The 22361-nt window shown below is 46.1% G+C and overlaps 1 protein-coding gene across 1 annotated transcript in view; it reads right to left on the bottom strand.

The window, feature by feature from the left end:
• The window catches only part of LOC306709434 (microtubule-associated serine/threonine-protein kinase 1-like), a gene marked incomplete at both ends in the record, with an annotated part of 36413 nt that extends 15571 nt beyond the window's left edge, over positions 1 to 20842 (bottom strand). The window contains 5 exons of the mRNA XM_079177569.1: positions 714 to 783; positions 1892 to 1979; positions 3147 to 3241; positions 12704 to 12735; positions 20804 to 20842. Coding sequence (XP_079033695.1) covers positions 714 to 783; positions 1892 to 1979; positions 3147 to 3241; positions 12704 to 12735; positions 20804 to 20842 — 324 coding nt within the window. The remainder of the gene's footprint in view (positions 1 to 713; positions 784 to 1891; positions 1980 to 3146; positions 3242 to 12703; positions 12736 to 20803) is intronic.
• Between the last annotated feature and the right edge of the window lie 1519 nt (positions 20843 to 22361).

The raw sequence follows: 22361 nt of genomic DNA, 5'->3' as shown, positions 1-22361 counted from the left end.
TTGAGATGGAGCACGTTTCAGTGTGTTGTGTGAGTGTTTTAAGTGAAAGATTTGAAGACCGATGATGGAGCTTGCTTTAAACAGCAATGCCTTAATGATAATGATGATGAAGTCTTGGCATGATGAGAATCTGACAAATGATGCAAAAGGAGACTCTAGAGATCGCATCTGTGTTGATTACAGTCATTTATCCCAGTGGATCCCAACCTTTTATATCTGACGTAAAACTGCTTTTCTAGTTTCCATGAACTCTCAACTGATTAGATTAATAGGCATCTGATTGCAAATGTGATAAAGATCAGCATAATATATATATATATATATTTCAATCAAATAAACATTTCTATTTCTCTGTTGAGGCCAGGCTAATTGGGTTTAGTTGTTGGTTGAGTCTATTTGACTCTAAATGGACCATTATTTACTAAATGTACATCACGCTGTGTTGAAGAAGACCTGAAACTAGAGATTGAGACCATGAACTCATGTTTACAATGTTTACTGAGGTAATAAATCAAGAGAGAAGTAGAGTCATTTTCTCATAGACTTCTATACAACCAGACTTCTTTTTGCAACCAGAGGAGTCGCCCCCTGATGGCCATTAGAAAGAATGTAAGTTTAAGGCACTTCGTCATCGGCTTCACCTTTCAGACATGGAGGTAGCCCTAGTTGGGAATCACTCTTTTATTTGACGGGAAGCGGGTGAAGTTACTCACCGTTGAGCTGGGAGTGTTGGTGCCATATCCAGAAGAAGGCAACGACGCTAAAGACCATCGTCGTCCATCTCTGCAGAGAACACAAATGTAACGTCGGTTAAAAACCTGGCGCATACATCATACGTCATACAAAATACATAAAACCCAGATACACATTAGCTCGGCTGTCTTGTGTTAACTCTCTACAAATATTATTGTTGGCACCTTTGAATAAATACAACTGACTGTAGACGTAACCCTGATCACTCCCCCCCCCATATTATGTGAAGTCATCTCAATTTCAGCTGCACTGGAAAAATTGTATTCATTAGACCAATGACTTCTATCACACGTAGTTTGTCCCAGGGGCCTTTCTCAGTGAGAAGACCCATTCGTTTTGCTTCTGTGACAGGCACGCAGACGGATTTGATAAATGAGGAGAGGATTTATACTCCCAACACTGGGTCTGACTGAGAGAGAGAGAGAGAGAGAGAGAGAGGTCTAAATTGGGCCTCTTCACATACATCTCTGCCTATAGAACACATTATTTTGCACTGCTGCAGTCACTTTGGCTTCTTTAAACATGCTCTAACGGATCGGAAAAGCCACAAGAGCATTAACGAGGGTCGCCCACATGAGACCTGGCTTGTGACCGTTCAACCCGAAGGTGTTGGGTGGGGCTGAGGTCAGGGCTCTGTGTAAGCCAGTCAAGTTCCTCCACTGGGGGGAAAAAAACATTTCTTTATGGACCTGGCTTTCTGCACGGAGGCATTGTTTTGTTCTACTTTAAACTCTGGTTAACAACACATTCATACAAACAGATTCACGGCCACCCGTCAACACACACTAGCCATGTGTCACCGGAGCAGCTTGAATAAACACTGTGAACGTGATGGTTTGGCCCCGTCATACATGAGTCAGCACAGTTACGCCGCGAGAAGCTGCGAGTGCAGCGGGAGGCTCGCCGCTCCCCGGGAATGCGCGAGACCTCGCACCGCAACAGATCCCCCCCCCACCTCCTCTCTCCTCTGACGCTCACTCGTTCTCCCTCCTAACCGCCCCCCACCCGACCCCACCACCACACCCCCCTTTCATCTCCCGCTGACTTGACTTCTGTCCGTCTGTCTCCCCTCGTCCACCTGGCTTTCTGTCCCTCTCACACCGTTTCGGCTCAAAAACAATTGGATATTGGAATCGACATATGCAGCGACCTTCTGGAGGAGGCGAAGGAGAAGTGCGCCGGGTTGCTGGGAGAGAAGTTTCGCGGGCTGTCCAGGGGGCTGCTTCCTGTTGGGACGACAAGACATGCACACAGGATGAGATGGGGGAGACATACGTACATGTGGTAAACGGAGATGTTACAAGGAGCCAAGTTATTCTGTGACCAAACGACCACAGGAAAGCACACTTTAAAGCATCTTAACCACGCTGTCCTCAGTTTCCCTGTGAAGTGCCTCTGATTCTGTGGTTCAATACGACAGCGTGACTAACATTGGGTCGGCTTTTCGGGGGTAAAAGGGTGTGAAATTGATTTAGATTTTTTTTTTTCAAATCATAAAGGCCTATCATTGATTTTGAGCCTGATGAATGCTTTGTTGCTGGACTGAGAGATATGATTGAGGGCTTTTTCATAGATGCACGTATCAGGCCGACTAATCTAAGGGAGCAGCCAGAATAAGGACGAGGTATGATCTACACAAACCTTTCGTCTGACTCGGATTCAGGGATCAGAGTGTGTGGTGGCACCCAACGTGTGAGTCAGGTCCTGGTCATTTCCAAAACCAGGTGAAGAGTCCAGGCCAGTCAAAGTGACTTCTGATGGATTAACAAAGATGTAGATCCACGTATCTGCACGGGGCTTTTTGTTACTGACTACAAACCAAACTCAGTTATTTAGAGGAATAGTTTTACATTTTGGGACATTTGCATATTCACTCTCTTGCCGAACCGCTCCAATGTACGCAAAATATGAAACTACAGCCAGCAGCCGGTTAGCTTAGCTTAGCACAAAGACTAGAAACATGGAAAGGTCAGCTTACAAAAACCGAGGTGCAAAGATACCAAATAAATAAAGAAGATACAACACTTCAATTAGTGAGCTTTAGAGATGTTGGTAGGCGGATTCTGTATTTTCTATCAATCTTCTGAATTTGGCAAGAAAATAAATAAATATTTTTTACTAAATGTCTTTACGTTATGGGATTATGATAATATAACCAATTTCCGTTTAAAAGACCCTGATAATAGAGTGGAATAAATTTAGCTGTCCAGCCGAGGCAGGAAAATCCCATTAAATTGGCAGAAAATAAACAGGTTATATCCTTAAACTGGTTTCTATTCTTTCTTTAATGGATTCTGTGGAACCCAAGTGATGAAAAAAGTTGCCCTGTCCTCCATCATTAAATGAAGAAGAAAAGGTCACAGCTGAGGGGCGACCTGTTCCTCCATACGTACCGAGGTGCCCGGGGAGGGGGAGAGGGGAGTGTGGGCGAGGCAGCGTGGGAGAGGTGGTGGTCAGGATCAGACTTTTCCTGTTGCTTGTACGGCAACTGTGAAGAAAAAAAGGGAGAGAGAGAGAGAGAGAGATGCATGTAAACATGGGAGGACACTGCAATCGCGGAGTCGAAGTGTGCGTGCAGGAGAGGCGCACGTCGGCTCGTTGCGTGGAGCACAACGGCGATAAGGAGAATTTAATTTCCTCAGTCATCCATCCCTGTCTGCCTCCGCTCGGCCCAGATAAGAAATGATGGCGGGGGGGGGGCAGAGCGAGATGAGAGGGAGGCGAAGTTAACAGAGAATAGTGGCGACAAGCGAGGGAGAAAAGACAGGATGGATGAGAATGTTTTTTTAAAAATGGCCTCAATTAATGATGTTTTGGACACTTAATAGCAGTCAGTACAACACTGAGTCACCTCAGATCTGCCTGTGGACTCCACACGCATTCATACCGGACACGCTGCTAGTGTGTCCGACTCACACACACACCATTGTGCAGTGAATGGAGGAAGCGTTTTGTGTTCTTGTGCTTTTTTGTGTGCGATCCCCTTGTTATTTCCTCAGAACGCAGGTGCAATTGAATGCGAAGGCTTTTCGGCATAATGTGCTTTGGTTTCCAAGGTAGTGAGAGGGGGTGGTGGGGTGGGGGGGGGGGGCGCATCAATGGAAATAAAACAGCTGGGAACAAAGAAGAGAGAACAAACGGAATGCAAACAGCACCACTTCGTCTTGGAAGAAGAAGAACAACAACAAAAAGAAAGCTCTTGACACAAATCTGAAAAGCTCCGTACTTTTAACCCGGTCTCTAACTCGGCCTCGCCGGTTTCCCCTTCGCCGTCGAGTGGTGCGAGGTGCTGGATCCCAAAGTAAGATCAACACGTGTGCAGCATCAGCCAAGCTTCATCGTGCACTGAGCAAACAAATATGGTGAAATTGGCTGTTGGAGTCACACCAGCAGCCAATTAAGCCGGCCTTTCTAACAATATGACAATAAGTTCACAAAACAGAGCCAGCGCCATCTCATCTATCGGTTTTCATTATTCTAACCGCACACAGGACGCCCTGATCGATCCCATCTTTAACTGGCCTCATCGTTATTGATCGCGCATGCCAATAGGTTGGATTTTAACGGGCAGGTTTCGATAAACTGCTGTTGTGCCATTTTACACTTTTCCAAACGGGATCAATTAAATCCTGGCGTTGTTCTTTAACCTTAATAAACCTTTTTATCTGGAGCCGCAATAATCTCAATTTTCCCTCCTGCAAAACGTGTGTGCAAACAAGTAGGTACGTCGGTACAAACAAGTCGGCGCTAAACTGGCCACATTTTCGGAGCGACACCTGGGGCCAGTGTCCCTGCTCGACGGTCATTCAAGATCGGGAGAGGGGAGGGACGCAGCACGCCGGTGAGGAGGTCGAGGGAGGAGATACGGGGGTGTCAGCTGGATCCTGACATGAAAGCAAGATGAAGGGAAAGTACATTTTTGGGGGGAGAGAGCAAATTCAGTAGAGAGAGAGAGAGAGAGAAACATGTAAAAGGGAAAACAAAAGATTAGGGATGCAGGTTGAAGGCGCTCATCACCCACACAGGCGCAAGGTAAACATGACCCAGTTTTTCCCACCATTACACACACACACGCACACACACACATATGTATATTCACGCTGCACAAACACCACAGAGGGCGTAAACAGAGCACACGGGGGAATATTGTTCAGTGGGAGCAGATGACACAGGGGGAAGGGTAAAGTATGGCTCTGACAAAGCCAGACAAACAGGAGCCTTCAATCCTCGGGCATGTTCACACTCCTCCCTCTGCCTAACAGCGGAGGGGGGGGGGGGGGGCCCATTACTTCAATATTGATCAAACCCAACCGCCCATTCATATCAAAACCGCGCAAATGTAGCCGTGGTGTGCAAAGTCAAACAGAAAGTAGATCTGAAGCGTAAGAGGAGGAGGAGGAGGGAAACACAGGAGACGGATAAGTGAGCACTTCAAAGAGAAGAAAGAGAGAGAGGCGGAGGAGGAGAGGGAGGACAGAAACTGCCGACGAGGGGCCGGGGAAGACGGGTGTGTTTACCTCCGCAGCGTGAGAGGGCGAACGAATGGGAGGTAGAAATAATGGCGAGCTTAAATCACAGAGATGTTGGCGGAAGAGATGAAAGGGACGCGGAAACCAAACAAGCATCGGCATGTTCAGTGCTTTATCGTTTTATTGTAGGTGTATGCATCTCTGGGGTGGAGTTTTATAACAGCACGGGAAGAGCGGAGCACTTTATTCCTGGGGAACGAAGAACCCGAGGAAATTGTAGTTGGCGTCTACGACCCTGGAGGGGACGGGAGAGGCGGGGAGCCGCGGTCACGTGACGGCTTGTTGCTATGCAGCGCGCGGCAGGGAGGCTTTCTGGTAACGCCGGCCGCAGAGGAAGGAGAGGAGGAGGAAAATGAATACTGCTAATTAAAGATGTCACTCGAGTTCACAGTGGTGGAGGGGGGGGGGGGGGGGGGGGAGAGGGAGCGGCGGAAGAGGAGGGCGGACACGCGATTTTGTAACGGTGACACGTTAAAGTCAAACAAATCACCTGACATCAGGTAAAGAGACTCGTGGTAGGGTGGCCCAGTGACACTCAACCACCAAAATAATAGTCTTCCCTAAAATGACCACAAGGAAAATTGTGAAAAAGATGAATGTAATGTTGTTAATAATTAACCCATATTAAATATTTAAAAAACTAAAAATGAAAAAAGCTGAGCTCCTTAAAAAGGGGGTTAAAAAGGGGTTGCCACGCTGGCATTTTTAGTCACTTTATATTTTGAGTAATTAAGATTCTGCGCAGTTATACGTCAGTTTATTAATAAAAATGTGACATAAAAGAATACAACTTTAATCCGGTACCCAAACAAAATGATTGTTTGTGTTTAATCTGATACTTTACAGAGCTTTCAGTTCACGTGTCCACCCTCAGTTTCTCTACAGAATAGTGCAGCTGTTGTCACGCTCTTCACAGATCCCTTATAAATGAATCCAGCAAGTCACTGGTTGCTTGTTGATGCGTTCTCTTCCTCTCCCTGTTCTGTTTGAAGCACTTTTTTTGCATGTTCAAAAAGTCGTGTCACTGATGGCCACTAAAGGCCGAGAATTGGTTGTCAATCTTTCAAAAATGGCTGCCAATGTCAACATGTCATCCCTTATTGTCGAGCCCTGATATAAATATGTCTCTCCTATAGACAGTATGTATTGATTCCTATTAGCCCGTTTGAGCCTCTTTAAGTGACTAAATCCAACAATTGTGTCCTCCATGGTCAGTGAGCAGCAGTAAAAGGACAGAAGAGGTGGTCATGGTGAGGAGCCTGAGGCCCGACGCTGTCCTCACTCTGCTCCATCACATCGCCACCCGACCGCACCGAGCATTGTGTTAAATGTCAAAACCGTCACCTGGCCTGAAACACAATAACCAGGAGGAAAAGTCCAACATTCCGCCTCTTTCCTACCCACGTTCCTCGGCTCTTTGGGATCACAAACATCCCCGAAAGCACTTCAGTCTGGATGAAAGGCCCCTCTTTTGTTCCTGTCTCAGTCTGGGGGATTACACAGCAGCTGACAGCAGCGATGTCTATGAAGCACGGGTAAATTTAGTGCTGCTGTAGAAGCCTGTGTCCTCAAAAGTGTTTTCCTGTAAGAGAGGCCCTGAGAGGGAGACCGCGGAGGAGAAGGAGGATCAAACTGAATGAGAGTCTCATCTCTCTAAGAGGAGAGGAAAGACAGGGCCCTTCACTGGAAGCTAATGGGAGATGTAGCACATACACTACCATCAGCTTTGTGTGTGTATCGAACACGGGGCCCCTCCGGGGGAAAAGCTGCAGCACTTAGAAGGAGAGACTCTCTGGTCTGACTCAGGTGTCCCGGCCTCCCGCTGACCTCCTTTGGTTTTTTTCCACATAATTGGTTAAGTGAAGAGTAATGAGTTATTTAGTTACAGAGGAAGAGTGTTTGAGACGATGTGCTGTATGTGTGCGAGGGTGACTCTGAGCTGACCGCCCCGCAGCACAGTGCACCTGAGCCCGAAGCACCCGAGGGAAACACACACACACACACACACACACACACACACACACACACCCTGACTCTTTTAAAATGGAGTTAGAGTTAGAGTTTAAAGCAAAAAGAAAGTCGTAAGCCTGGATGATCCATGCAATAGACAAGTTGCACTAAAACAAACAACATTATACGTATGTTAAGGAAAAATACTGTTCTAAAGACTGTTATATCATTCTAACATAATGCCATTTTGCTGCTTAGCTTACATAATGCATGTTGTTTTAACAGTTTCACTTTTAACATCACAAGCAAAAGGTTCTGAGGATGCGTCTAGCGAACGTGACGCTACCTTGGGTAACGTTAGCAGGGGTTGCTGTAAAGTAAACTCCCCCAAATCCAATAAGGAGCAGGAGCAGTGTTACCAGGCCCGCAATTTTCCTCCATAATTGGGCTACACGTGGGTTGGATTTTTCATCTGCTGGGTGGGTAGACCTATTTGGCGCCCTTTGCCGAGGAAGTCAGAGTGGTCACTAGTAAGCTAGTTAGCTGGCTGCGCTAACATTTGCAGCGTAGTGCAGACAAACACACTGTTTTTATCACTTCCTTACACCTCTGTTCTTGTGTTTTGGGTTTTGGGAAGGCTAAAATAAAATGAGACACCACCCTATAAACTCTTTGATTAATGAATAGCACTCTTAACTGCACGCATGTACCGCACGTACGCCGGCTTCGACAGACCTGTCGTTGCGTAGTTAAGGTCATAAAAATACAGAAAGAAAGAATAAAAGAAAGCGGGAAAAAAAACTGAAAGACAGTGAAAGAGAGAAACCAACCAAAGAAAGAAAGAGTGAGAGCGAGGCAGTCAAAGCCAGTGTGCGTGTCTGGCATGCTCACGTAACCTTCGTGAGCTGGTCCCTAATGGAAGAGCAGACACAGATATCACCCAAGGGCCCTGCGCTCTATCTCAGCCTCTCCTTCTTTCACCTCTTGCACACACGCTCCCTCCCTTTCTCCACCTCCGTCACGTTCATTATTCTTAATCATCTCGTTTCTTCTCTCTCTTCCCCCGGCAGGGACTTTCCAGCAACTAAGAGGGAAGTGCGTCTTAAAACTTCACGCATTGCACAGCAGCCATTTTGGCGAGGACTTTCAAGAAAGATGCCGTGTTGGGTTGTTTGTGGCATGAATCATAGAGAGTGAGGCGTCCTGCGTTACTTCCATCTGTCTGCCCGTGTGTGTCTGGGCTCAGGTGTGCTGTAGTGAGAGTCTCTGCCGTAATAGAAGCCGGTTTAATCCCTGATCAGGAGGGGGGGGGTGAAGTCACTCTGAGACACTCAGCACGACATCCATTATTGCCGCCGCCGCTCTCGAATGTCAGCACAAACTTTCAGGCTGTTGACATCAGCGGGATTGAAAGTATCAATTCAAAATCGCAGAGGTAAGATAGCGCTCAAATTATTTATTCCAAGAAATGCGATAATGAGAGATTTTATTGATCCCTCATGCAGGAAAAGTCTCTCAGGGCTTCACGGTAAAAATCAAAATGCCAACTATAGCCGGTAGTGATTCGAAGGTCTTGCACAAGAAACCTAAAGGTCGGGTAAAGAATCCCCCCGCAGATAACCCGCAGCATCATCCAAGTGCAACGTCTTTCGCCATCAGCGAATCAGACTGCGGAGAAAACCCATCTAAAAGTCATTGCTCTGTCTGACTCATATTTGGCTCATGCAACCATCGATTGACCACGCCCGACCGGTGAATCAGTCTACAGGCAGGTCTGCTGCAAATGTCACTGTGATGACTCACCTTTTCAATGACGCGATGTCGTGTTCCCATCAGGGTCAACGAAACCATAACAAGGGCCACATATGTAGTGGCGATTAAATCTCACCCTCGAGGCGCTGACTAAGCCTCATTTCAACAACATCATTGTTATCATTTTTGGTGTTAAAATCAAATGCATTAATAATTGTTTCGGGGAAATCTGACCCGTTAACCGGATCGAATGCCAGGAGATGAGGGTCGTCCCTCACAACAACAAAAGAATACCACAGTATCTGAAAGGAAAGTGGAATCTCTTTCAAACGCAAAGTCCCAAATTATATATCAAGACCAAGAGTCTACAATCACGCAGGTATATCGTTCACCATGTTGGCCGTCTTAGTTCAGCATGAATACATGCTAACATTTACTGAATAGCACCAAACACAAGGTGCTGGACAGACTGACATTATCATTCGTAGAGACACGCTGCCAGCAAAGCTAAAAAGAGATCGCGTTAACTTATCTCGTCCACAGCGGTCCTCTGCGCTCATATTTTGCCACGCCTTCTTTTTTGCTGTTTGAAATGTGGCTTGCAATGGAAGCAAATGAGAATGAGGAAGAGTTCCGTTTCTGCTTTTGAAACCAAAAGCGGAGATTATCCGCCCCGGCTGAAATAGCGGCATGTAGTTCTTCCTTGCCTCCAACTCTGTCACTGTCACCTCTAATGGCGGCCCTATAGATACTGGGAGAATGACAGATTTTGCAGCTGCGAACTCAGCATTCTCCACCAATGTTGCACCCACTGAGGAATTTATTGATTCAATCGACTGCATTTGCCATCAATTGGTCAATGATTGGACGTCCGCATAAAAAGATGGCGAATGTTCCCTTTGAAATAGCACACGGCATATCATGCAACTTCAAAAGATTCTGCAATTTATTGATTGCATCCTTTGCTGGAACTTTATACTAAAAGTTACAGTAACAGTATTCTGTATTATACTAAAAATCACTAAGACTCTCGACATGCACATTCAGCAGAACAGAGCAGACATCTGAAACCAAGTTTGGCACAGAGTGACCTCAGTAGTCACACTGTCAATACGAGCCACTTTGTAACGTATACGGCAACGACACTGTAGACTCACAGAGAGAGAGAGAGACAGAGAGAGAGATAAAGAGAGAGAGAGGGGAATGAATGAACAGGAAGCCAGCGCTACCACACCTCACAGCTCAGAGGAGCCAAATCATCGCTGCTCTCGTTGTACCTTCTAGTGCGTCGAAACATGCTGCTCGCTGGGTATCTGGGCGTAACTCTGTGTAACCGGAGCAGCAGCAGCGGCGACAGCAGCAGCGGCGACAGCCGAGCGACGAGGGAAGAGCAGTCAGAAAGCAGCGGGTCTCTGGGAAAATGTCATCGCGGTGCAACGCATACTGCAGCTCCCACCAGCTTTAGATGTGTGCCGATGTCTGGGCAAGTGTGGGCAAAGACCCAAAGGAGAGGGAGGGAGAGAGAGAGAGAGAGAGAGAGAGAGAGAGAGAGAGAGAGAGAGAGAGGAAGGGAGGGATGGAGGGTGATAGGGTGGGTCTGTCCTTTAGAGAGGAGCAACAAAAGGCGGTACAGAGTGTAATTTCTGTGACTTATTCGTGGAGGTTTTCTGCGCTCTCGATGTCTGCGCGCTGAAAGAACCTGACGTGGAGTTAAAAGCTTTTTCACCGCAGGCTAGTGGACACCGTGAGTGAATGCAGCAGGAGGCAGCGGAGACATGACTTAGGGACAAGGTCATGTGGTCTGTTGCGTAACTGTCAAACAGATGTTGAATGGAGTCAAACATTAAAAGAAGCATAACCGATGACGATGTGTGCCCCACACGCACACACACACGCGCACTCAGATACTTTGAATGGCTGTGTTTGCCCGTGAATGGATGCAGTAGGCAGATTCAATGCGATGCCAGCTCCACTGAGCTCATCTATAATGGATGGCGGGCTCGTAGCGTCCCACGGAGGGAGACAGAGATGGTCTCAAGAGAGAGAGAGAGAGAGAGAGAGAGAGAGAGAGGGCATGATGGCAGAAATGGAAAGTATTGTTGGAGAGTGAAAGACAACGGTGAGGTGGAGAGGAGGGCACAGAGAAGAGTGGGGCCTGCTGCTTCATTTCGTGTGCGATTACCCATGATGACTTGGGACGAGGGGGCAGCGCAGAGAAGATGGATGGGGCCGGGAAATGGGAACGGGATGGAGACAGAGGTAGTGGGCTGTGACCACTATGACACACACACACACACACACACACACCCCCCCCCCACACACACACAGATTCACTCTTAATCAGTGGAGCAAAGAGATTACAGTAAAAAAAAAAACTTAAGAGAAGTGTTAGCATGCTATATGTCTTACTAATACCCTCTTCATAATAATCTATACTCCATTCACTTTCTTGCAGAGAGTTAGGTGAAAAGATCGATACCACTCTCATGACTGTGCACTAAATATGAAGCTACTGCCAGCAGCTGGTTAGCTTAGCTTAGCATAAAGACTGTCCAGACAAAATCCTCCTACATATACCAACACCTAAGGTTCACGAATAAACATATTATAAATGTTACTAAAACTAAAAAAGTCCTAAAAGTTATGCAAAACTTGTTAACAAACAGTGTTTCTGGCCACCTGACAAATGTAAGTCCAGCATTCACTCTATTTTGGATCTGTTTTTGGTCTCCACCCACTCACAAGGGGAATATGTGGCTCCGATATGTTCACCAGCAAGCGGCTAACTTGGTCTGGCTGCGGTGTGGTGCTGAGCAGGTAGTGTGCAGTGGATTTTTTAGGGCCTTTTCACAATCTATCGTTGATACAAACATTTTAATCAGAGAAGCTTCAAGTAAAAGCACCAAAAGTATCAACAGAAAATTGTACTTGAAGTATCAAAAGTACTCATTTTGCAATCTCAATCTGCAAAGTAACTAGAAACTACAGCTGTCAAATAAATACAGTACAATATCTCCCTCTGAAAGTTCTTTCATAGGCTTTAAACATGTTTTTAACGGTGCTGTATGCTTGAGTTACTGTGTGTGATTAACTGTCTAACTGCATTGTGTTTTTTCTTACTGTTTTTCAGCTATGTGTCTGGTATTGTAGCATATTTTCTCTACTTCTGTTGCCCGTGGGTTGCCTAAAGCTGATTGGCAATATACTGCTAAAATAACAACCAGATGAGTGTGTGAGTGGGAGATAGAAGGGAGAGCGAGAGAAGGGATTTAGAAAACAGGGTTAGGTAGAGCAGAGCCACAGGGCAGAGGGGTGGAAATAGAAACAGATTAATAACCTAAGCAATGAGAAGAGAAGCGGGGAGATAAAGACGAGTAACTGAGCGACCGGGAGAGGCAGAATGGCTTTCAGCACCATGGACAGCCTCCAGAGCTCCCGGCTGGCTTTAATCAGACTCCTGCAGACTCCCCAGCACCCCTCCAGCACCCCTCCAGCCCCCCCCCCCCCCCACCCTCTTCCCATTCACAAGAGGACTACACACTCCACACCACAAGCACCTCTGAAGCATCCTCAGAGCGTTCAAACCACAACATGTAGATCATGCTCAGCAGCTTCCCTTGATGCGATTGTTTTTCTTCACAAAGGGACAGGGTCCCCCCCCCCCACCACCAGAGAGGATGGAAAAGACAGGGGGAAGGGTGAGCGAGGGTAACACTCACCTGCTGTTCTTGCGAGGCAGGGGCAAATCCTTCTGGAAGAAAGACAAAGAAAAAGAAAGAAAGAGGGAGATCAGGTACAAAAAAGAATCATATATATACTTTCACGTGATCAATAAAGTACAACATGCCGTTTGCACCATATGCAGACAGGCCTTTAAGTTTTAAATGTAAAGTTCCCTTTTAAGTCAACATTTGAGAGCATTTTCGTAAACTCACTGAGTGAAGTGGCAGTATTGGTGAAAAAAAATTCTGCCATCCTTTTTATATTTATAGGTGGATGAAGATGAAGATCCCAGAAACCGAGGAACTATTCGTTAAATCCCGCCCCGAAAAGGAACTGTCCAACCAATAGCTTTGCAACCGTAGCGAGGCCCAACAAGATGCTAGCAGTGTTAATGCTAGCGTTAGCAGATTTGGGGAAGTTTTCCAGCAACCCTAGTGACATTTTTAACCACTTCAAGAACTTAACATTAGCCTTATTAATGTAAGTTAGCTAACTAGCTACATCTGATAAAATCTGTTAGCAACAGTTGTAATTTCAGCCGGCAAAAACTACGGTCTCCAGTTTGAAATGGGACGCCTGCTTTTAAAAATACCGTTATCTAAAAATCAAAGACCCATTTTTTTTAAAACTTCACCAAGAGTTTTGAGTGGTGAAGCCGCCACATCTATCCTTATTGAGCTAGACAGGCGTAGCAACAGGAACGAAGCGGGTTGGGCTACATGAGCGAAGCATTTCATTCTCTAAGTCCCGCCCCTCAAACGCAGACTGGCCAATCATACCACCATAGATTCAGATTTTCCTCGTTGTCGGCCTGGTTTTGTGTATTTCAAGCTAGTCATGGTTAGTCGTTATAGTACTCGTTACCTGGAGAGGTTGGAAAGAGATGTACGTTTCTAAAACGTTAGGTTTCTTCTACATAAAAACCTGTGGAGCTAACATTAGCAGAGCGTGTTAGCAAATCATTAACTAGCGCCAGCACTTCTATGCTACGCAAGAAGGTATACTGACTGTATACACATGCTTCTTTAGCTTTTTTAATGATTTTAACAATAAATCAAGACCTGCAATGTGTTTTGTCCTGATCGGCAGTTGATGTGGTGGTTCACTCTTACACTTTGATCTGTTGGCTTTAGCTCTGATCTTTATCTTTTTAGCCTTTTTTTTGCTGCCGAATTAGTTTGACACTCTGGTAATATCCTTCAAATGCACATTGAAGACCCCACTGTCTGCTTCACTGAAATCGCTTTTTATTTTTTCCATAAATTAGATAATTGTTAGATATTTATGCACGGAGTGCAGTTAGTGACAGTGTGGGCTCCTAGATCTGACCCAGCTGGTAATCCTGACTAACGAGGAAATAAACGAGACTAGAATTTACTTTAAAAATGCGACTGTATGTACATGATGTATTTGGATCTATGTGTTTAAACCACTCAGGCTGTTAATTTGAGCCAGGGCACCCCCCGCCCTCTCTCTTCTATCCTCCCATCTCCTGAGACCAGATGGACAGAGTATCGAGCAGCAGCAGCAGCAGCAGCCGACACTCACTGCACCGAAATGAAAACAGTGTTTGAGCAGAGCCAGATCTCATGCCAGCACAGGCTGGCTCTTTACAAAACCCTACACGCTGAGATAGAGAGAGATGGAAGCAGGGAGGGGGCAGAGGGTGTAAACAAGGTGGAGTAGAGAGAGAGAGAGAGAGATGAATCATGCCCACAGCCTTACCCTTGAGCCTGAGTATTCTTGCCTCCAGCTCAGCTCCTTGATAGTGGATATGTGTGTGTGTGTGTGTGTGTGTGTGTGTGTGTGTGTGTCCTACAAACAGTAAATGCTGTTTTGAGCGTCTCTGTTGTGAGCAGTATACAGCAGCAGATGCGATTAATGCATTAGCCGCCTCACACCTTCTCGTGTCACATGCAGGGTAATGTTGTTAAGGTGCCGTTAGCGTCGCATCGACCACCTTCTAACCGCAGTCAATGCGATTATAAGGTTAACCTTCAGATCTAAATGTGTGTGTGTGTATGTGTGTGTGTGTGTGTGTGAGTGAGTGAGCATGTATGTGTGTGAGTGCACCTGCTGCTACTGATCTCCACTGAAGCACAACATATGTATTGAAGTGTGGCCGCCTGAAAGCTCTGTATTACAAGGACAAACCTACAACACAGGACACAGTGGGTTTTTTTTTTTTACGTTGTCAGTCACCATCCATAAGATTATGTCTACTGTTATCTCCAGAGGAGAAGGCCGAGTAGTGAGGCACCAACATATACCAAACATAGTGGAAAACACTCCCCCGATGAGAAAAATAGAAAACCAATAATCTTCATAAGCCGGTCACATGCTATTCCACTGCTTGTCTCCAGGGTTTTAGGTTGTTAACAGAGACAAATCCCTCCTTACAAAGACGACTGAATATTCAACCCATTGATCCCTCCTCGCTTTGTCCTTCATTGATCAGGCTAGTTGACCCTGAGCCGTCAGAGCCGAGGGGAAGATGACTTACAAGAGCGAGAGGCCTCGGGAAAAGGCTTCCCACTGATGAGGAGGGTTAACCGTTCAAACAAGCCTTTACTGAGTATTACAGAGCAGCAGCAGTCCAGTGTAAACACAAACGCGTCATGTCACACAGAATAACAATGTATTTTCATGTGTGGCTTTCATGATAAAATGTACACGGGGGCAACAAAAAGAAAGGTATCTATTGCAATTCACTTAATTGGAAAGTACTTTTGTAGCAATGGCAATGTCGGTCTGTTGGTCGGTCCAACACAGATTGACACATCTCAACAACTATTAAATAGATTACCGTTACGCATTATAGAAATGTTTGAGTTGCCAACAGCATAAATCGAGTGACTTTGTTGACTTTTTTCTCTTGCGCCACCATGAGGTTGACATTTGTGGGTTTGGGTGAAATGTCTTTACAGCTATTGGATACACTGCCATTATATTTGGTGCAAACATTCATGTTCCGCTTGGAACATTTGCAATAACATTTTAGACCGCTAAAACTCACAACATTCACAGAAAAATACAAAGTGTCCTCAGTGGTATCTAAGGTCCGACAACATGTATAAAGAGTATTTAGGCAAGAATTTTGTACGTCTTCATGAAGTGTTGAAATCATGTGTAAAAAACAGGACTGTTTTGCATGAATAGTCAACAAAGTACAAATAGATAATCAAAATGCATTAAACCAGCTATTCTCGGGCCTCAGAGCGCCATCTAGTGGGCTGCGGAGGTCCTGCAGAAAAAGTGAAAATTAAAATTTTTGGTTAATTACAAAGCTACATATTATTATACGTAAATGTGCTCAAGAATTCAAACGTCAAAATAAAATGCTAAATGTTAACGGACAGTCACGTTTGAATGTCGACGCGCAAATCACGACGTGTTTTTTGCCACCGTTAGCTATTACTAACGTTCATCTTGGACGCAGTGAAATGGATCGGTTTTCTGAAACAAGAGAGTGATATGGGACACAAACCCAGTGCCAGTAAAAGCTCCTGATGCGTGCAGCGGAGAAATATGACCCTGAATACATTAAATGTGGATTCATAATGTCAGGCGGGGATGGGTGAGGGTAAGCAGAATATTTATTTTGGTCGTTACAGCTGACAGTGGGGTAGCACATATTTACAGCCCAGCTTGTTTTTTCTCCTTTTTGCATCATTTTTTCTCTCATTTATTTGGGAAAAGTGGCCCCGCGGAAATTTTTTAAGAATCAAGAAGTGGCCCTAAAGTCACAAAAAATAACTGCTATACCTCTTATATCTCAGTCCAGACCTGTGAACATCTGCTCACTGTCAGTCTGATTTCCCTCTGAGGAACTATTTAATGTCCAGGCATGTCTAGACAATAAAAAAGAAAGAGCCAGTTGGCACATTAAACAGCACGCAGTGGTCCACTGGTGCCTGAAATAATAAGCCGGCACTATGAATATGATGCTTCCGTCCTCCCTTGGACTGCTTACACCCCTGTGCTGTGGCAGGTAGCTCAATCAATCAATCCTCAGGTGACATGGCCTTTATTAACCCAGTAGAAATTCCATTAAAGTAGTCCTCTGTCACCCTCACTTTATTACAACTCTCAGCAATCAGTGTCACACACTATCTCCCTGAATGGGCCCTCATAATCCCCATTTCCACTTTTAATTTGCAAAAAAGGTGAGATAGAGAGCGCTCATTTCCCAGTTCCAATCTAGACGTTGTCGGCGGTCATTGGTCCGCTTCCCAACATGCATCAGTGACTCACAGTTAGTGAGGAATAAGCAGACAATACACATCATCATGGACACATCATCTTCGCTGTTATTCAGCTCCTGAAGCCCGAATCCTCTGTGGCTCGATCCTCCTGTGGTGTAATTAGTGTGTCAAGAATTCTCGTTGCTCGGCTGCGTCTCCCACGTCACTGCACGTTGTTTAAAAAAATAAATAGGACGTCGTCTGAGGCTGATGTGCAGCCGTGTTTAGATCACCCCCCCCCCCCCCCCCCCGCCCCCCCGAGTCTCATTAATGAAGTCTGGCAGTTGGTGAAGGGTGACTGACAACAGACGGGAGGCTCCGTCACAAACGTGACATGCCCACCGATCACAGATTAGAAAGCCAAACAGCTCCGCTCTATATTTGGTCCTGTCTCTTTTTTTTTCTTTTTTGCTTCTTCCTCTCGGGGAGTCTAGCTGAGTTTTTTTGAGCATTCCGCCTTAAGATTACTCCATGTTTACAGACACAGGTCGGGCTTTTTAGTAATGAACCTGCAGATGACCTCCTTCTGTCAGAGTGTGTTCTCTTTGACAACAAAATAACCTCTTTAATGGGTCGACTGCAGCCCTCACGCGGTGTATGTGTGTGTGCGCTATATGCACGTGTGTCTATGGTTGCCTCGTGTTGAGTCACTACAGATGAATCATTTGTTAATACACTCAACCTGAGGCCAGAGTGTGCCGAAATGAGAAGGATGTTGAAATTTGTCAATTTCATTTTTTATGTACTTGACCAGTAGACGGTAACCAGTGAGTTAAACCATTCAAATGTAATATGATTTATCTGGGATGCTATTTGTCAACCATTCTGCAAGGTGGAGTCAGCTAGTGCGCTAACCAGCGAGTCAATCATCCATCCAGTCAGCCATTCAAAAAGCCAGGAGCTTAACGATGCAGGCAGTAAAACATAACTGAGACTTGAACGTGAACGCCGTCTCCTGCTTCGGGTTTTCCTGCAACATGATGAACCTATAAAAAAAAAAGGTCCTTTTGCTGTTGTGTCCTTCAAGTCATCTTTCCTGCACTAAAGGAACAAAGAAAGAAAAAGCCCCCAGTCATAATATAAAAGGCATTAGCTGAGCTGCAGGCCTATAAAGCAAACTGCAGCTCTATCGGGATGGGCCGGCCAGTCCAATCATTTTGTGGACACACTGCGGAAAGAAAAATGGTTGGGGCGTGGGCCCGGAGACGGACAATGGGGATCAATCAAGGACCGTCCTGCTGCCAAGACACAGTGACAGGACCAGCCATCATGTGCAGCGTCTGACAGAGTCTGACTGATGGAAAAAGGGGAAAGAGACTGATGAGTGTCACGTATAAGTTGACAGTCTGGTGCTTTTTTTTTGTGCCGCCATTTATCTTATTTCTATTTTATTATGTGAACGTCATGCCTGTGATGACAGTGACTGATGAGGAAAAGTCAAAGCCTAACTGACATTAAAATGCATTTTTTTGTTTTTCAAAATTGTTGTAGTTTGTTTTGACTTTTGTACATTTATGATCAAAGTGGTACTTTTTTGCCTGCAGCAGTGCCCCCTACATTAGTGAACGCTAGGGGGGGTGAATATTTGGTATGGTATTTATATCAGTACTGCAATGTGTGTGGTCCAAACTCTTTGTGAGCAAGCACTTCAAATACTTCATAACATGTATAAGTTCCAACTGCCACACCGACAGTTAGTCAAATGTAGTGGGCTAACGTTGTTAGCTGTTGATTAGGTCAATCTTGAATTTGACAATTTTTAACGGTACTCTGTTACTCTGCACGTTACTCTGCACGTTACTCTGCACGTTACTCTGTGGTTTAATTCAAATAGCGGGTAACGTGTAGTTTTGTGGTCACAGAACTACACACAGGACTAGATTTCTGTGAGCTTCCGGTCGTTAGCCGTCACCAGAACTGGTTACAAAAAGCAACGTCATGTGAGGATTTGTGCTAATGCTAGCATGCTAGGCTAAACTAGCTTCCACTTTCCGGGTGGAACGCAAGCACCACGGGTCCTCCCAAATGTTGACCATTTTTAAGGGACAGACAGCTTACATTGCTAACAGTTGTTAGCTTACACATTGTCGTGCAAGGGGTAATTTGTGTCAATAGCATATCCAGTAGCCTGAAGCTTATAGACACGGTGCCCACAAATATGTCCAAAAACGAATTGATTCTCCTTTTGAAATAAGGACATAATAGCTGTGTAATCATTATAGTTCCTATCTTCTTGGACAAAAAGTGCGTATCTTTTCATTGAGACGACAAGCCTAATGAAATTAGTGTCATTTCTAAAAATGTGCTTTGCGTGACTATGTGGGCCAGCGAGCCAAAAGAAGTCACGCAACGTGCAGCAGGCACACACATGACAATTTTCACGTTAGTCATGTTGAAGCGATGCATCACGGGTGTGACCCCTGACCCCAACTGCAAGGGAGCGGGGGTGGGGGTGGGGGGGGGGGGGGGGGGGGGGGTGTCACCATATGGTGCTGAGAAAATGATTGTGTGTGTGTCAGAGAAAGAGAGAGAGAGAGAGAGGGAGGGAGAGAGAGACGGTTGGCATGATGAGACCCAGGGGAGTGACAACAAGGCTTTTGAGCGGGACAAGCAGAGCCAATCACACGTCAACACACACACACACACAAACACACAAACACATAGAGACATACAGCAAATCATTCAGCTCGGCCTGCCTATATCTATAAAATGCCAGTGACATAGCGAGTCTGACTCAACGATGATTAATTCCCTCGCATCTCCTGTCATACATCACAGCGGCAGAGCAGTGAGCTGCTCACCTCACTACTAATCCTCCCTTGATTCCTTTACACACTCTCTCTCTCTATCTATCTCTATCTCTTCACAATAATGCGGGTCAATTTTCCCACCGAGCAGCTCAGAGCTGCAACTGAGAGCCCTCGCTGGACAATTCTCCCCTTTTTTCAGCAACATAACCACCATGTTCAAGAAAGTAAATGCACAAACACTTGCAGGGCGGGCTGCTCTCTATACGCCCGGCCTGCAGGCTGCTCATCCCCGCTCAGTTCCCTCCACTGAATCACACAAAGATGGGGGGGGGGGGGGGGGGGGGGTATGACCCGTGGTTAAGCAGGCTGCTTCATAATGGATGAGCGCAGTGGTTTGCACGCGTCATATCTGTATGCATGAGTGACGACTCATTACCAGCATTTGGTGAAGGAGACTGTGTGTAAGCTCCACCTAATAGAAATGATCCTGAAGTGAGCTTTGTTAGGAGAACATATGGGATGTCCTGTATTTATAAAAAAAACTATGGGGTCACCACTTTGTTACGATACACTCACCTAATGTGTGACCCCCATTAGGGGAGACACAGAGCAAGGGTACCATCATGTTTTTGGGGCTTTACTTAGGGATGAGACTGCAGATTGCTGTATTCTCCTACTGTAATACTGCGATTGTTGCTGAAACAGATGGCTCATTTAATCCATTAGCAATCAGAAAATTAAATGGGCTCTGGAATTCTGGTCACTTTTCACTATTTCCTGATGTTTCATAGACCAAATAAGCAACTGGATAGTGAAGAAAATCATGAATTCATCATGAAAACAACTGCAATATATGAAATGGAAATACTGACATGATATAGACTGAGGCCTGCAGGTATATAGGTTCTACTTGGATTTATATTATACACAACTGAAAATCACAGTAACTTGTCATATAAAAATACATAAATAAGCATGTGGACACTTCTCGTGATGGCACGGTGTCTGGTTGTGTGGCCTACCGCTGGAAACAATAGGAACATTTTTGTTTTTTAGTAGAGTAAATGACACATCACGGGATGACGATGACGAACCAGCTCACCTGCAGCCTCCGGCGCCGGATTATCCCCGAGTCATCCATGGCGTAACGAGGAGCGGCGGGGGTTTCCCCTCACTAAAACTATATCTTGAACCCCCCTCCACCCCCCCTTCCCTCACTATTAAGATGTTTTTCAACCCGGCAGGGCTGCGGCATCCAGCGGTTCACACCCGAACCGCACAGCAGCAGCAGCAGCAGCACCGTCCTGGCGCACTCGGAGCCAAAGAGGCGGTGTCACGTCGAAGAAGCCCAGGAAAACACACACATGTCAAGCAGTAACATTCCGTCTGGTTCCCCCCCCCCCCAAAAAAAGAAATGTCTCTGGGAAAAACACACAAACAAAGCAGTTTGTTTCAGCCCCCACTTCTAACCTGCGTCTCGGGGGTTGCCAGTCATGCTGCTGTCTCTGCAGTCTGCGCTCCCTCTCGGAGCATCCTTGACATTTTGCCCAGAGGTGGGTTTTTTGTTGCTGTTGTGCGCTTTGATGCCGCCCGGCCGACCCGGAGGCCCGAGCGAATCGCAGCGAACACAGACGTGTAAGTGAGCTACACGTAGGACGAGCCCGACCCAAGTTCTTCTGTTGCTCCGCAAGAACCACCCGAAGAAACGCGAGCCTCTCCCCACATTCGCCCCACAAAGGACGGCGTGTTCCAAAAAGCTCAGCGCGGGTTTAAAAAATAAAATGTCGGGGTGGGGGCGATGATTTTTATTACACACTACTGCGCCGTACAGTTGTTGAGCGGCGCTGCTCCGAGACGCGCTTCATCCTCTACAGCCCGGCTGACATTGCCGCTGATTCGCCGCGGAGGAGCCTCTGTCTGCTCCCGTTAGCGTCACCGCAGGAACGAGGACAGCGCGTGCGTTCCTCCCCTCGCTTCACGTCTCCTCCGAAACACGCAAGTTTGAACTCTTCGTCCGCTTGCTTCCTTCACCCGTCCGTTGCTCCTCAACCTTCACTTCCTCTGATACTGGTGACTGGACGGGGCGACAGCAGCAACGCGATATTTGTAACCCCCCCCTCCCTCCCTCCTTCCTGGGAATCCCTCTCGCCCCTCCTCCTCCTGCTCGCGCGGCGGAATGTCCGTCTCCGCGTGAACTAAGGAGCGTACAGATACAGCTCACACTACATGGGCTCAGTTTAGGGCCTTTTTTCTTTGTTGTTGCTGCTTTATATCCTGAACGTGGCGCGGGGTAGTTCAAACTCACATTTGGGACACTAAAGCTTTTCAGACGACAGCGTGGGGTGTTGTGAATGTGGTTGTACGGAGGCCGGTTGGAGACACTTTCAGCACCACAGACAGCGACACAGGGTTCACAGTCAACCGACAGCATCGCCCCACGTTGCAGTTAACATTTGTGCTCATTTAATCATCTTTCGGGTCGTGTTAAGGGTTAAACGTAGGCTAATGCTAACACTGCAGTTGAGGCTACTTATAAGCCACTTGGTGGCTCTACAATGCAATGCAGATGTTGAATGTATCAGCAAAAGGAAACATGATGACAAAAACACCATTCTTAGCTATAATAAATAGATGTAGGTTAATTCAGGAACCTTTTTCTT

Source organism: Pholis gunnellus (assembly GCF_910591455.1).
Source record: "Pholis gunnellus genome assembly, chromosome: 17".
Taxonomy (NCBI): domain Eukaryota; kingdom Metazoa; phylum Chordata; class Actinopteri; order Perciformes; family Pholidae; genus Pholis; species Pholis gunnellus.
The sequence above is the reverse complement of the archived record's forward strand: the minus strand, read 5'-3'. Positions and strand labels throughout refer to the sequence as shown.